This window comes from Molothrus ater, chromosome 12 (genome assembly GCF_012460135.2).
Source record: "Molothrus ater isolate BHLD 08-10-18 breed brown headed cowbird chromosome 12, BPBGC_Mater_1.1, whole genome shotgun sequence".
Lineage (NCBI taxonomy): Eukaryota > Metazoa > Chordata > Aves > Passeriformes > Icteridae > Molothrus > Molothrus ater.
In genome coordinates, this window is record NC_050489.2 from 13,044,872 (window position 1) to 13,057,473 (window position 12,602).

At 54.9% G+C, this 12,602-nt stretch overlaps 1 protein-coding gene across 1 annotated transcript; it reads left to right on the top strand.

Annotated features, from left to right (window-relative positions):
- The first annotated feature begins 6,617 nt into the window (after positions 1-6,617).
- On the top strand, positions 6,618-7,989 carry LOC118691187 (metallothionein-1). Its single transcript, XM_036390293.2, has 3 exons — positions 6,618-6,760; positions 7,103-7,168; positions 7,722-7,989. The coding sequence occupies exons 1-3, from the start codon at positions 6,730-6,732 to the stop codon at positions 7,814-7,816; spliced, it is 192 nt and encodes a 63-aa protein (XP_036246186.1). The 5' UTR covers positions 6,618-6,729; the 3' UTR covers positions 7,817-7,989.
- The last annotated feature ends 4,613 nt before the right edge of the window (positions 7,990-12,602 follow it).

The window sequence follows — 12,602 nt, forward strand, 5'->3', positions numbered from 1 at the left end:
TCCTCACAGGGAAAATCGCAGAATTCTAGAATAGTTTGGCTTGGAAAGGGCATTAAAGATCATCCAGTTCCAACCCCCCGTGCCATGGGCGAGGACAAAAAACCCAGCTCCTCTCCCAGCAGTGCTGAGCATTGCTCTGCCAGGCTCTTCAAACCCAACCAAGCAAAATGGGGGGGAAACTGAGCTCATAGACCTTTTTAAGCTGGTAAAATTGTAAATAGATGGAAATTTCAACTTCTTGCTAAATATGTATGATTTGAGCTGTAAATATTATTTTGAATCACTAATTATGGTATTGGGTTTGGCACGTCTGCAACACAATTAAATTACAGCTGCCACTTTGAATCAGCTGGCTCTGAAACTCTTAATATTGAAATCGTGCCATTTAACACTCATTTCCCTTCGTTTGAAAGCCCATCATCTATAAAATTAAATTAAATGTATTTATAAATAAAATAATAAAATATAATAAAATTTATTTGCATCCAAAGGTACAGCATCCAGTCCTGAGTCCTGAGTAGTGCTCAGGACAGGGGTCCTTCCCTTTTACAACATTTACAAGGGGGGAAACCTCATAAAATCCTCACTAAGTCCCTGGGTTTCACTGCTGCACAGACAGGGCCTGCTTTGCAGCCAGGATTAGTATAACTGTAGTTGAGGGGCTATTCAGCTTCTTCACTAGAACACAGGTCTTAAAATCCAGCAAGAAATCATCACCATCCTCCTTCCTGGCTACTCTGCACAGGCTTGGCAAGGCAATGCTCTGTGACCAGTGTTTGCTCTGTTCTAGCTCCTACTTACTATAATTGATATACTATAATCATTTAATATAATATTGTTTAAGCCACTATGGTTTCATATAATACATATTATATAATAAAATATCATATAGTAAATTAGATAGATATGGATATATGTAGATATAGATACAGATTATATAATCAAACACACTTGGCACAGGCTGCTGGCTTTCTAGGCCGGTTGCATGGAGAAGCTGGACATGACAGCACAACAGGTATGAAGATTGTCACACACCCAGAGGATGTTTCTTTAAAAGACTTCAAATGTAACCAAAAATTCACTATGCCTTTATCTGCCTGGCAGAGGAACACTGAGGAGCTCTCAGATATTGAGTTTGAGAAAATGCTGGCAAAAATAACCATCCCCATCCTTCAAGGAGGGGGATAATATGGCTGGAGGGAGTGGGGAGGGATGAGCAATTGCATCTGCACATTTAAATACTCCTTAAAATGAAGAATGAGCCTGTCTGCAGGAGCTTTTCTCTTTCGCCATCCCAGGTTTGCTGCCCCAGCTGGAGCAGCATTTGTCCCCCCCATCCCATGCCCATTCCTGGGATGGGAGACACTTCTGGATGGGGGTGTAAAGAGCTGTTGTGCCAGATCCTGCCTCTACAGCCACTCTGCTCTCGGGGGAGGCAGGATCTGGCACAGAAGCTGCATGAATCATTCCCAAGATAGACAACAAGGATCTCTGGATCTCAGGAGCAGGGTTTAAAGACATCAAGGAAAATATCACATCCTTTTATTTCACACCTTTATACTGAGGGGGACGATGTTTTCTTTGCAAGCTCAGGCAAGTGTGTACTTGACATCCCAAGGAATTACTCATCCCCTCTACTCTTGGCTTCTAATTAGCAACTAAAGGGGAATATAATAATTAAATATGCCCAAGGTAACGATACTTGGAAACTTTGGGTCACGTTTCAGCCAGGGGGAGGCGGCGAGTAGTTGGAGCAGGTGAGTTTGAAGTCTGTGGGAACCTGAAAGACACAAAAGGGAAGGAAAGATGTAAGGGAAAAAAACAAAACCAAAGAAAAAAAAGAAAATCCAAACTGTACACTGGGAAAGCATTAGATTGGTGAATTAAAATGATGCCTAGAGTTAAGGTGATGCTTAAAGCCCGTCATGTGGTTGCCAGCAGTGTTGGGCAAAGTGGGGGACACCTGGCAAACCCCTTTCCCAGAAGAGCATGCAGGGATGCTGGGCAGCCCCTGACCCACTGGTTTTCTGCTCTCACAGGTGTGGGACAAGGTAAATCCAAGCATTTTTATTTCCCAGCCAAAGCTTGGTTGGTCCTCATCCCCTTCCTTCCCTTGGGGGCTGCAATTCAACCCTCGTTAGACCTCGAAGTAATTCCCATTAACATTTATGAGAATTTCATGATCAAAAGAAGAATCCGCCCTTTCATCTTCCAGACATGCCCCAACACACTACACCTGGTCCCAAAAGCCTGTCCTGCCAGGCAGGAGCTCTCACCTTGTGCTGGGGTCTCTCAGGATGCACACCCCAAAACTGGTGGGAATTTTGCAAGGTCAGTTCACCCTCCTGGACCCAGTTCATGGCATCAATTCAGCATTTCTTCCTTTCCCTTCTTCCTAAAAATCAGTAATTAGCGAATCCCCACCCTCTCCACACTGCTTTTTCAAGAAGAAGGTAATATTGATAGCTCCATCGCAGATAAGAAATAAGGAGCAAGAGCCAAGCCCTTGCCTGGAGCCATAGGATGAGCCGGCAGCTGAGCCCGGCTCATAATCCCGGCCTTGGGAGTCCCAGCCCTGGCGCAGCCGGCTGGGTCACAAGGCGGCTCCCAAAGAGCCCACATCAAAGGCAGCTGCCGGCTTGTGAAAGCGTCCCAGGATTGCACGCCGTGCAATTCCTGCTTAATGGAAATCTGCCCGTCCCCTTCCCACTGCCAGCGGGCCCGCGCTGAAGGTGCCTTCCTACAGTTACAGACGTGATGTGGGCCAGCAAGTCCCCAAGAAGGGCATTTCCCCAGGAAAATGGGACATGCCACGTCTTTGCTGATGGCTGATATTGGAGAAGCACTCGCTGGGATGTATTTTCCTAAAGCTGCAATCAAGGTGCAGGCAGGGAAGCAGGCATCTTCCCAGGAAGATGCAAGGAGGGAGAACAGACAATGAGCTTAGCTAATGTTTGCCACTGAGAGAAGAATGAGTCTTCCCAATTTTCTGGGAAAAAGAAAGAAGTCTCCACAGCCTGAGGTCACCCTACTGATCCGGTTTCACTCCCAAATGTTTCCAAGGCTTTGCCTATGCACATGGGGAGTGGTTGGGAATGGCTTCCCAGGGCAGACAAGGGGTGATTCACCTTCTTCCTCCTCTGCCAAAGGGCTGGCAAGCACCAGCAAAATAAAACTACGTCAGCACCTATTTCCCGTGTTTCAAACACTTGTTATCATCAGCAAACAATAACCTGAGATTCGGATCAAAGCTGAGCCTGCTTTCTAAGCAGCAATCACTCCTAGGGCTTCCTGCTGGCTTTCAGCACTTGCATGTGCTGGGTGTTTGGTGGGTGCTAAAATATTTTTTATTTTCTCTATTTGGGTTTAAAAGACTGGTCCCAGGTGGGCTGTGGTTCCCTGTACCTCCGGCAGCTGAGCCCTGGCCATCCAGGGCTCTCCTGCCCAGAGACCAACACCAAGAGGCAGCTGGAGCAGGCAGAGCTGAGCTGCCCTTGCTGCTGCTGTGGTGTCAGGTCCACCCCTGGGTACCCTGCATCAGCATCTCTGCCTGGCAAGTAAAAGGCAATGGTGAGGGGCAGGGGACCCCCAGGGACTGTCCCCCAGGGTCCTGGTGCTGTGCCCACATGGGGTTCATGGCTCCCTGCATCCCTGCCCACAGTCTGTACCCACCAAGCCACAGTGCTTTGCCAGCAGAGCCCCCCAGGTGCCTGGGATCTTGTATCTGGGTGAAGGAGGGGTCACCAAACCCATCACTGCTCCAGAGGGGATGATGAGCCCAGAGCAAGCGCTCTGGGGGACACGTGCCATGACGGGGGCTTGTAGTAGTCTGCAGGGTCCCCAGAAGGGGATGTGCTGGGTGGCTGCACCATGGGTAGCTGGAGGCTGATGCTGGTCCATTATGCACCTTGGTGTGCCCACAGGTGACTGGAGCCACGTGTCCTTCAGCAGAGAGCCAGGGCAGACCTGTGCCAGCTCACCTCCACGGGAGCTGGCTGCTGTGCCTCCCTCCTCGCCTGCCTGGCACCAGCCTTGAGTCACTGCCAGTCACCGGCACCAGCCCTGGCACCTTCCTGTGGCTTTCAGCAATCAGCTGGAGACACCTGAGGTGTCACAGGAACAGGTGCCTCTGCCACACTGTCCTGAAAGCTGTCAGCTTCCTTCTCTCCTTTCTAGGGATCCCTGTCCCTGGCATGCCAATGGTGATGCTCAGCCATCATCATCCTCCCTGTGAGCATCATCTCCGGCTCTGCCTGGAGCACTGGAGCATCACCTGCTGACTCACCCCTGTTAATCCACCTGGCAATCTCGGGGGAATTGCCTGGGGACAGAGCCAGGAATCCCACGCAGGGGACATGAGAGCCAAGGGGTAGAGCTCTGATATGGCAAGGGCTGGTGAATAAATTCTGCGCAGGGATCCTGCCTGTTTTGCTTGGCTCTGGGGAGCAGCATTAGGCCTATTTAAATGATGGAGACCCCCCAGGCAAATGGAGGACAGAGTCCAGAAGGCAAACTGAGGCTGGCAACACCTTGTCATGGGGGGTATTTAAACAGCAGGAAGGTGTCCCCAGCTCATCATTGTCATCACAATCACAGGTTGCTTCTGGAGGTGGTCTGATTGGTATGTGTCTGCCTGACAACCCACTATTCCAGTCCAATCCCAAATTAATTATAGAATGTATCCCAAATCAATTACAGAATAGACCAGGAGCAATGTATCTACCAGAGTCCTGACTCTCAGTCCTACATCACCTGGAAGATGATTTTTTCCTTTGTGTAGAAAGAGAGGAAAGAAACTAAAAAGGGCTGGGGTCTGACTTAGAACAGATGCTGGAGAGCTTTTCCTGCACCCTGTCCTATCATGGCAGAGATTGTTCTCTTCCCTTTGTGTGGGATCCACCTTCCTCCCCCTAGGCTAGAGGAGAGGGACCATTTTGGAGAAGCAACATGTCCCTGTATCCCTGGGCCACCACCAGCTGGGGATCGGGCAAATTTTTGCCTGAGTGGCCAAGGGTGCCAGGCAGTGGGGGAAGACACAACAGACGCAACAGTGATATTGCTGTTCACCATTGATCCATCACGACACAGCAGGAAGCATTTCCTTTGGCATATTACTGCACCACAGGAGGGCTTGATTATTTCAGCCAAGGAGCAGAGCAAATGCAAGATCCCAAGGAGATGCTGCCCCTCTGTCACTACACCATCACAGTACAGAGGGCCATAGCCAGGGTGGCAGGTAACCATTTGCACATGTGTTTCCCATGTTTGTGTTTCCCTGCTCCCACAGGAGCAATAACACTCTTGGCACATGCCTACTCCCTGGCACCGTCCCCTGCCATCACACCCCAGTGCATCAGAGCAGTGTGACATTCACATGGCCACAGGGCTGGCATGTCAGGGCACTGACAAGCTGCTCCAGGGTACAGGAGTTGAGGAAGGGGCCCATTGGCTCTGTCTTTCTTAGGCTTTTCCATACTGATTTCCCACACTGGTCTGGAGAGGCTGGAGGAGACGCTGAGTGCTGGCAATGTTCCCCATCAGGTCACCCAACAAGCTCCCAACAAGCCCAGACAGCTGAGTGGTAAAAATACTCCCCAGGCTGCTGTTTCGGCTGGATTAGCATGGACAAACTGCCTCAGCCAGGTACTGCGGGCAAAAGCTCAGCTGGGATAAAACCCCAAGGAAAAGGAGTCTCAGAGCAAGGGGCAGCTGGGATGGGATATCACTGACACCGAGGAGCACACAGAAACATAGGAATGAGGAGGAAGGATGCTCCACAGCTGACAATGCCTCTTGTACATGAAGCAGACTGTCCCCACACCAAAAATCTCAGCAAGCATCATTTTTATTTGCCTTCCCCCCCAAACCCTCACTGCGCTTCTGAGTGGGTGGGTAAAACCCGCTGGAGGAGTTGACCAGGGTGATGGCAGCTTGCCTGCCACCCTCCTCCCCTGCACACCCAGTTAATGACACACGGAAATTAATTCAGAAGAGTGGGATGGAGCACCCAGCTGGGAAGGAGACAGGGCCCCAAGGTGCCATGCACGGCGCCAAGGGGACGTGGGTGCCACTGTCCTGGGGCACTGGGAGGGCATGGCAGGCTCTGGCCAGGCCAGTCCAGCTTGTTGCTGCTCCTGCTTGCAGGGAGGGTGTAGGAACCAGAGGACAGGGTCTCAAGCAGGGACTGAATCCCTGTCAGCTCATGGTGCCAGCTCCCCATCACCCCACTGTGCTAGCTATGAGAGGAGGGGACCGAGATTTCCTAGCAGTGGTGGCACTTCCTGGATTAATGTATCCCCCAAATCAGATCGGTAGATTGATTTTGGCATCAATCAATCAATCAATCAATCAATCAAGGGCTGGACTGTGGGGGCTCCCTGGGTGCACCCCCTCATCCCCGTGGAGTGCAGCAGCACTCCTGAGACAGGTGTCATCTGTGTGATGAGATGTGGCCGTTCTCTGCACATCCCTTCCAACATCTCAGCAGAGAGCGGGGGTCCCCCCCAGCCCTGCCTGTGCCGGGGAGCCCCGGGTCACGCTGCGCCGCCCGGCAGTGAATCAGCAGCGCCCGGGGCAGGCGCCGGGCTGAGCCGTGCGCAGGCTGCAGGGGCGGAGGTTTTGCACTCGCTCTCGGCTGCCCAAGGATAAATAGGAGGCGGCTGCGAGTCCTGCCAAAGCTTCCTCCCGTCGCCCAGCGCGTCCGACAGCAGGCACCCAGCCCAGCCAGACATGGACTCTCAGGATTGCCCTTGTGCCACAGGTAAGGCAGCGTTTCCTTCCGTCCCGGGGGGCAGCGGGAGCCGCAGCATCCCGGCGGGAGCACCGACACTCCCGCCCGCCGGCCTCCTCCGCCATTCCCGGTGCTCTCTCTCGTACGGGCTGGGCCAGCAGCTGAAGTCCTCTCCCAGCACTGCGGTGTCACACTGGGAGCATCTCACTGGAAAGCGGCTGGGAATGCCGTGACTTCCCCTCTGAGCGAGGCTGAAGCATCAGAGGATGCTCGGAGGACAGGCAGTGCTGTTCCCCGCGGATCTCTGGGTTGTTGGTATCCCCTCCCACCACCTCTTCTCAACCTCTTTTTCTCCTTTTCTCCCTGTTTTAGGTGGCACCTGCACCTGTGGGGACAACTGTAAATGCAAAAACTGCAAATGCACATCGTGCAAAAAAGGTAAGAGGGATCCCTGAGCCTCCCGGGGCGGGGGGAGCAGAAACACTCAGAGGGTTTTCATTACACATCTGTGTATGCACTGAATCAAATCAGTCTTAGCATTGCCAGTGGCGAGTTTATTCCTCACATAAGGTTTTTTGTCCCCCAAAGCAGCACAGTGTGAATCCCACTCCCTCTCCAGGCAATACAAGTCACTCAGTACCACCTAAACCTGAGCATGCCCTCAATAGCACCTCAGGCTCAGCACAAGGGGATGCTGGGGAGGAAACTGGCACTGGGATTTCTTCTGGGTGCTCCTGATGCTGTCACCCACAGCAGAGGGACTGGAGGAATCCTAATGAACCCCCGGGGGTACCCCACTCTCCCCCTGCCTCTCCTGAGCCAGCCCTGCCTGCACAAACACCCTGGAAGCCACTGCCAGGAGCTGGGATGCTGCTAAAAGGGAACAACATGAATACATGGGAGGTCTCCAAAACAGTGAAACCTCCCGAGCCCCAGCCTGACTTCCTGAGAATGTCCTTAATTTTTTTTTTTTTTTTTGTCTCTCCCACAGGCTGCTGCTCCTGCTGCCCAGCTGGATGTGCTAAGTGTGCACAGGGCTGCGTCTGCAAGGGGCCCCCCTCCGCCAAGTGCAGCTGCTGCAAATAGGAGACCCCTGGCTGCACATCTGGGGGTGATGCACATCTGGGGGGGCCAAAGAAGAATAACCTTATTGTGTATGTTGGTTGTCTTTTTTTTATATATGTGTTCAGATTTCTTTAGTGTTTGTCACTTTGACGTGTAATAAGCTACCTAAATAAAGTGATATGTATATAAAGGTGCATGAGGAACTTGGCACTTGTGTTGGGTGCAGCAGTTTCCCTGGGGAGCGGGAGGACAGTGTGTGTGGGAGGTCATGGCAAAGAGCCTGTGTCTTGTTTTTGCTCCTGTCTTCTACTCTTGGCTCTGGTCTCCCTACCAGTAGTTCTCTTGTTTTAACACTTTCCCTACACAATAAGGGAATTTTCCACTCCCCACCACCCTCTTGTTACCCAGGGGCAAATCCCATGCTGTCTCCTCCAACCAGAGATCCTCGGGGCTAATGAGCAGCTCGTTATTACAAGCTTTCACTGTAATAAGCACCCCAGCCCTGCCCATTTCTAGGGGGAATGTTTCCACGGCAGGTGGGGTGGCAGAGAAACAGGTTTAGTTTTCCTCCTGGCAGTTTAGTTGAACTGGCTGGTAGAACCACATTGCTTATCCCCCTGCCACCTCTGCCAGTCTGGCTGGGTGCTCCTGGGTGCTCCGGTCACCTGGTGCTCAGGTGACCTGGTTCTCCACTGTGGGGTGCAGTGCACACAATGGGGTGTGATCCCCACAATAGGGTGCACTGCCTGCAATAGGGTCCAGTGCCTGTGATGGGACGTGATGCCCAAACCAGAGAGTGATGCCCATTGTGGTTTGCAATGCCCATACCAGGATTGCAGTGATGGGATGTGATGGGGTGCCATGCCTGGGATGGGGTGGCATGCCCACAATAGGATGGGATGCCTGTGCCAGGGTGCAAACCAACAATGGGATGTGATGCCTGTGTCAGGGTGTGATGCTCACTCTGCCCAAGCACAGCCATGCTGCTGCCAGAATGCTGTACCCAGGTGCCCTGTGCCACCCTGCTGCTTCCCAGAAACATGACAGGCTCTGCCTGTCCCCACACACCTCAAATGCAGGCATTCATGATCACTTTTTAGGTTAAAAACCTTTCCTGACCCGCCCAGTCACCACCACCAGGACTCAGCCAGGGATTTGGCACAGCCTACAGCACAGCACCCCTGCCCAGGGGCTGCTCAGGGTGCCAATCCCTACAGGACACCCCTTTGCTCCAGGAGGGCTCCTCCCTCAGGATATCCCCTGAGATGTCACCATCACCCCACACTTCTGGCAGGTGCAAAGGCCACCCCTATGTCAGCTGAATTTAGGCATGTGGCAGGCATGGAGCAATCACACTAAACTCCACGCTGCAAAGAGCAGGGTTATCTTATTTCTTCCAACCCAGAGAAATATAAGTGCCAACCAGACAAAAACATCACTGGTGAGCTCACAACAAGAGCGAAGGAGAGGTTGCTAATGGGATTTATCACCAAACATCTGGTTTAACCAGCAAAGCTCACAGAATCAGTCTGTCTTTGCTGGCCCCTGTGGGTTTGCAGTGGTCCTGCCCCATGGCTCCGTGCTGTGCCCATCCCTGTGCCCCATGACAGTATGATGGAGAGCAGCTGTCAGATGCTGTGCCCTGCCTTCAGGGGAAGTGGTGAGGAGAGGGGGAGGGTGGGCAGACAGAGGCTCCAGCATCCCCACTCTGAGCCCTGAGACCCGTGCTGGGCAGCTGCAGCTCTGCTGCTCACTTTATGATGCTATAAAATAGAGTTGGACATGGCACTCCTCTTACATGGGAACAGACTTGGGTTTAACTACTCCATACCCTGGCAAGTTGGAACATCAGCCATAATATAGTAGACCCCTCTGAGCTCTCCTCTCCCCACTGATGTCTGGCATGGCCTTTCAGCAAGCCTGTGGCTCAGGGGATACTCGTTCATTCCTCACTGTTCTGCTTGTGGGATGACCTCACTATTTAGTGGAAATGCTCAGATTGGGAAATCAGGCATTTTCCAGGCTCTTTTCCCATCACAGCTTCACATACAGTTCTGTGGGGATGCTGTGCTGCCTTTTCCTGCCCACAGTGACGTGGGGCCAGGACAAAGTGTCCCAGGATTCAGCACAGCCCCTCTATGTACGATATGCAGGATTCCTAGCAATCTGGGAATTCCCCTGCTTTCCCCGAAGCTTTGGCCCTGCACAGTCATCCCTCACCTTTGGAATGGCCCCGTGCAGGGGTGCACGATCCCATTTTGGCAGGTCAGGGCTCTCCTTTCCTCAAGCACGGGTGCAGCAGAGCCCGCCCTGCTGGAGGGGGGGCCCGCGGGTGCAGCACATTCCCGAAGCGCTGCGCTAGGGCTGTCCGGAAGGGAGGGAAGTTAATTCCCAACCCGTGTTTATGTGCAGTGACACCACACGTGCTCGGTTATTCCACCTCTCCTCCTTCCCGCTCAGCCAGTGGCGTGTGCAATGCCTGCTGGCTTCGCCTCACTGCTGCTGGCAAACATTGCCAGGGAAAAAAACAACTCCGTGCTTTTGCAAACAAGCACGAGCCGTTCCCTGGCACAACCACCCGGGTCACCGAGCCTCTCCTGGTCCTAGAGTCCGCTGGCTCAGGGCTCCACGGGGATGGACCCATCTGCAGCACCAGCTCTGAACGCAGGCTGGCCCCATCTGCGACACCACCAAGAGCAGGGGGTGCAGGCATGGGGGCAGCCTGGCCCTGGCCCAGCCACTGTTTGCCATGCTGGATGTTGAACTGGCCATGGGCACGTGCGAGGTGGTGGAAGCCCGCTGGCACATAAACCCTGTGACGAGGTGGAAAACTCAGAGGGATGAGAAAGTGATTCCAGCAGCTCCTAGCTGGCAGTGCCAAGCTACCACACTGCATCCCCATGCTCACCCGAGGGAAGTGCATGAAACTCTGTCAAGGGAGGTTTAGACTGGGTATTAGGAAAATATTCTTTCCCCAGAAGGTAGTTGGGCCCTGGAAGAGACTCTTCAAGGAAGTGGTCACTGCACCAAGCCAGCCTTAGGAAGTTTTTGGACAACACACTCAAGGACATGGGGCGCTTTTTGGAGTTGTCCTGTGCAGGTTCAGGAGCTGCATGCAATGATCCTTGTGGGTCTCTTCCAACTCAGGGTGTTCTGTGATTCACCCCTCCTGGGAGGCCATCTGAGCACTCCAGCCCCATGGGGGCTGCCCAGGGCCATCCCACTCTCCAGTGGGGTGCTGAAACAGTCTCATCCTCAGGGACAGCCCCGTGCACCCCACAGCCATCCCTGCGGTGGGGGCACCGCTGCACCACAGCGCTGGACACACGGGGCAGCGCCACGGGGCTGTGCCAGGCGTGCAGGACGCGGTGGCAGCGCCGTGCCAGTGCTGTCACCCCCACCGGGGACGGGGCTGCAGGTGGGACATCCCGGCCTCCCCGGACCGGGCTGGGAGCGGGGGTGGGGGATCGGGTCCGTGACCCGGGTAAGCACGGCACGGCACGGCACGGCTCCGTGGTGAGCACAGCACGGCCCCGGGTGAGCACGGCCCCGGGGTGCGCACTGCCCGCGAGTGAGCACGGCACGGCACCGCCCCCGGTGAGCACGGCCCGAGGGCGGGCATAGCCCCGGGGTGAGCACGGCCCCGGGGTGAGCACGGCCCCGGGGTGAGCACGGCCCGAGGGCGGGCATAGCCCCGGGGTGAGCACGGCCCCCGGTGAGCACGGCCCCGGGGTGAGCACGGCACGGCACGGCACCGCCCCCGGTGAGCACGGCCCCGGTGCCGGCGGCCCCGCTGCACCGTGCGCAGCGCCAGCACCGCCCCGCGTCCTGCCCCATAAATAGCGGGCGGCCGGCGCTGCCCTGCACCGCTGCCAGCCCCGCCGGACCGAGCCGAACGGAGCCGAGCTAGACTGAGCTAAACCGAGCCGAGCCGAGCCGAGCCATGGACCCCCAGGACTGCACGTGTGCCGCCGGTAAGTGCCCCGTCCTGTCCCGGCTGCCTCCCGCCTGACTCCCGGCTGCCCGACTCCCGGCTGATCCCGCTCTTCTTCCCTCGCTCTCCAGGTGACTCCTGCTCCTGCGCAGGGTCCTGCAAGTGCAAGAACTGCCGCTGCCGGAGCTGCCGCAAGAGTGAGTGGGGGGCTCAGGGAGGGGGGACCCGGCCTTGTTTTTGGGACATCCATGGGCACCTCTCTGCTCCATTGGGAAACTTCTTGTACTGTGGGACTCCCTGGGCACCTCGCTGCTCCATAGGGGAGCCCCTCCTTGCCCTGTGGGACTCCACGGACACCTTCCTGTTCTTCAAGGGAGCTCTTTCTTGCTCTGTCAGACCCAATGGGGACCTCCCAACTCTTACCCTGTAGACAACCCCTCTTGCCGTGTCAAACTCCGTATGGAGAGCCCATCACTCCCTCCCTTGCCCTGTAGGACCTTAATGGGATCCTTCCCTCTTCCCCTGGCCCATTGCAATGCACACGCACCCTCCCTTCTGGGGGCCTGCCCCCACCCTGTAGGACCGTCATGGAGACCTCCAGCCCATTGGGATCCTAATGGAGAAGTCCAGCCCATTGGGATCATCAGCCCTGCTCATTCAGAGGTGGTGTTTCCCACTCTCCATCGGGTCCCCCTGTCTCACAGAACCCCAATCCTTTCCACCTACCTCCTAACTCTTGTGTCCCCCCCAGGTTGCTGCTCCTGCTGCCCCGCGAGCTGCAGCAACTGCGCCAAGGGCTGCGTGTGCAAGGAGCCGACGAGCAGCAAGTGCAGCTGCTGCCACTGAGCCGCTCGCCTCTGCCTGTAAATAGTC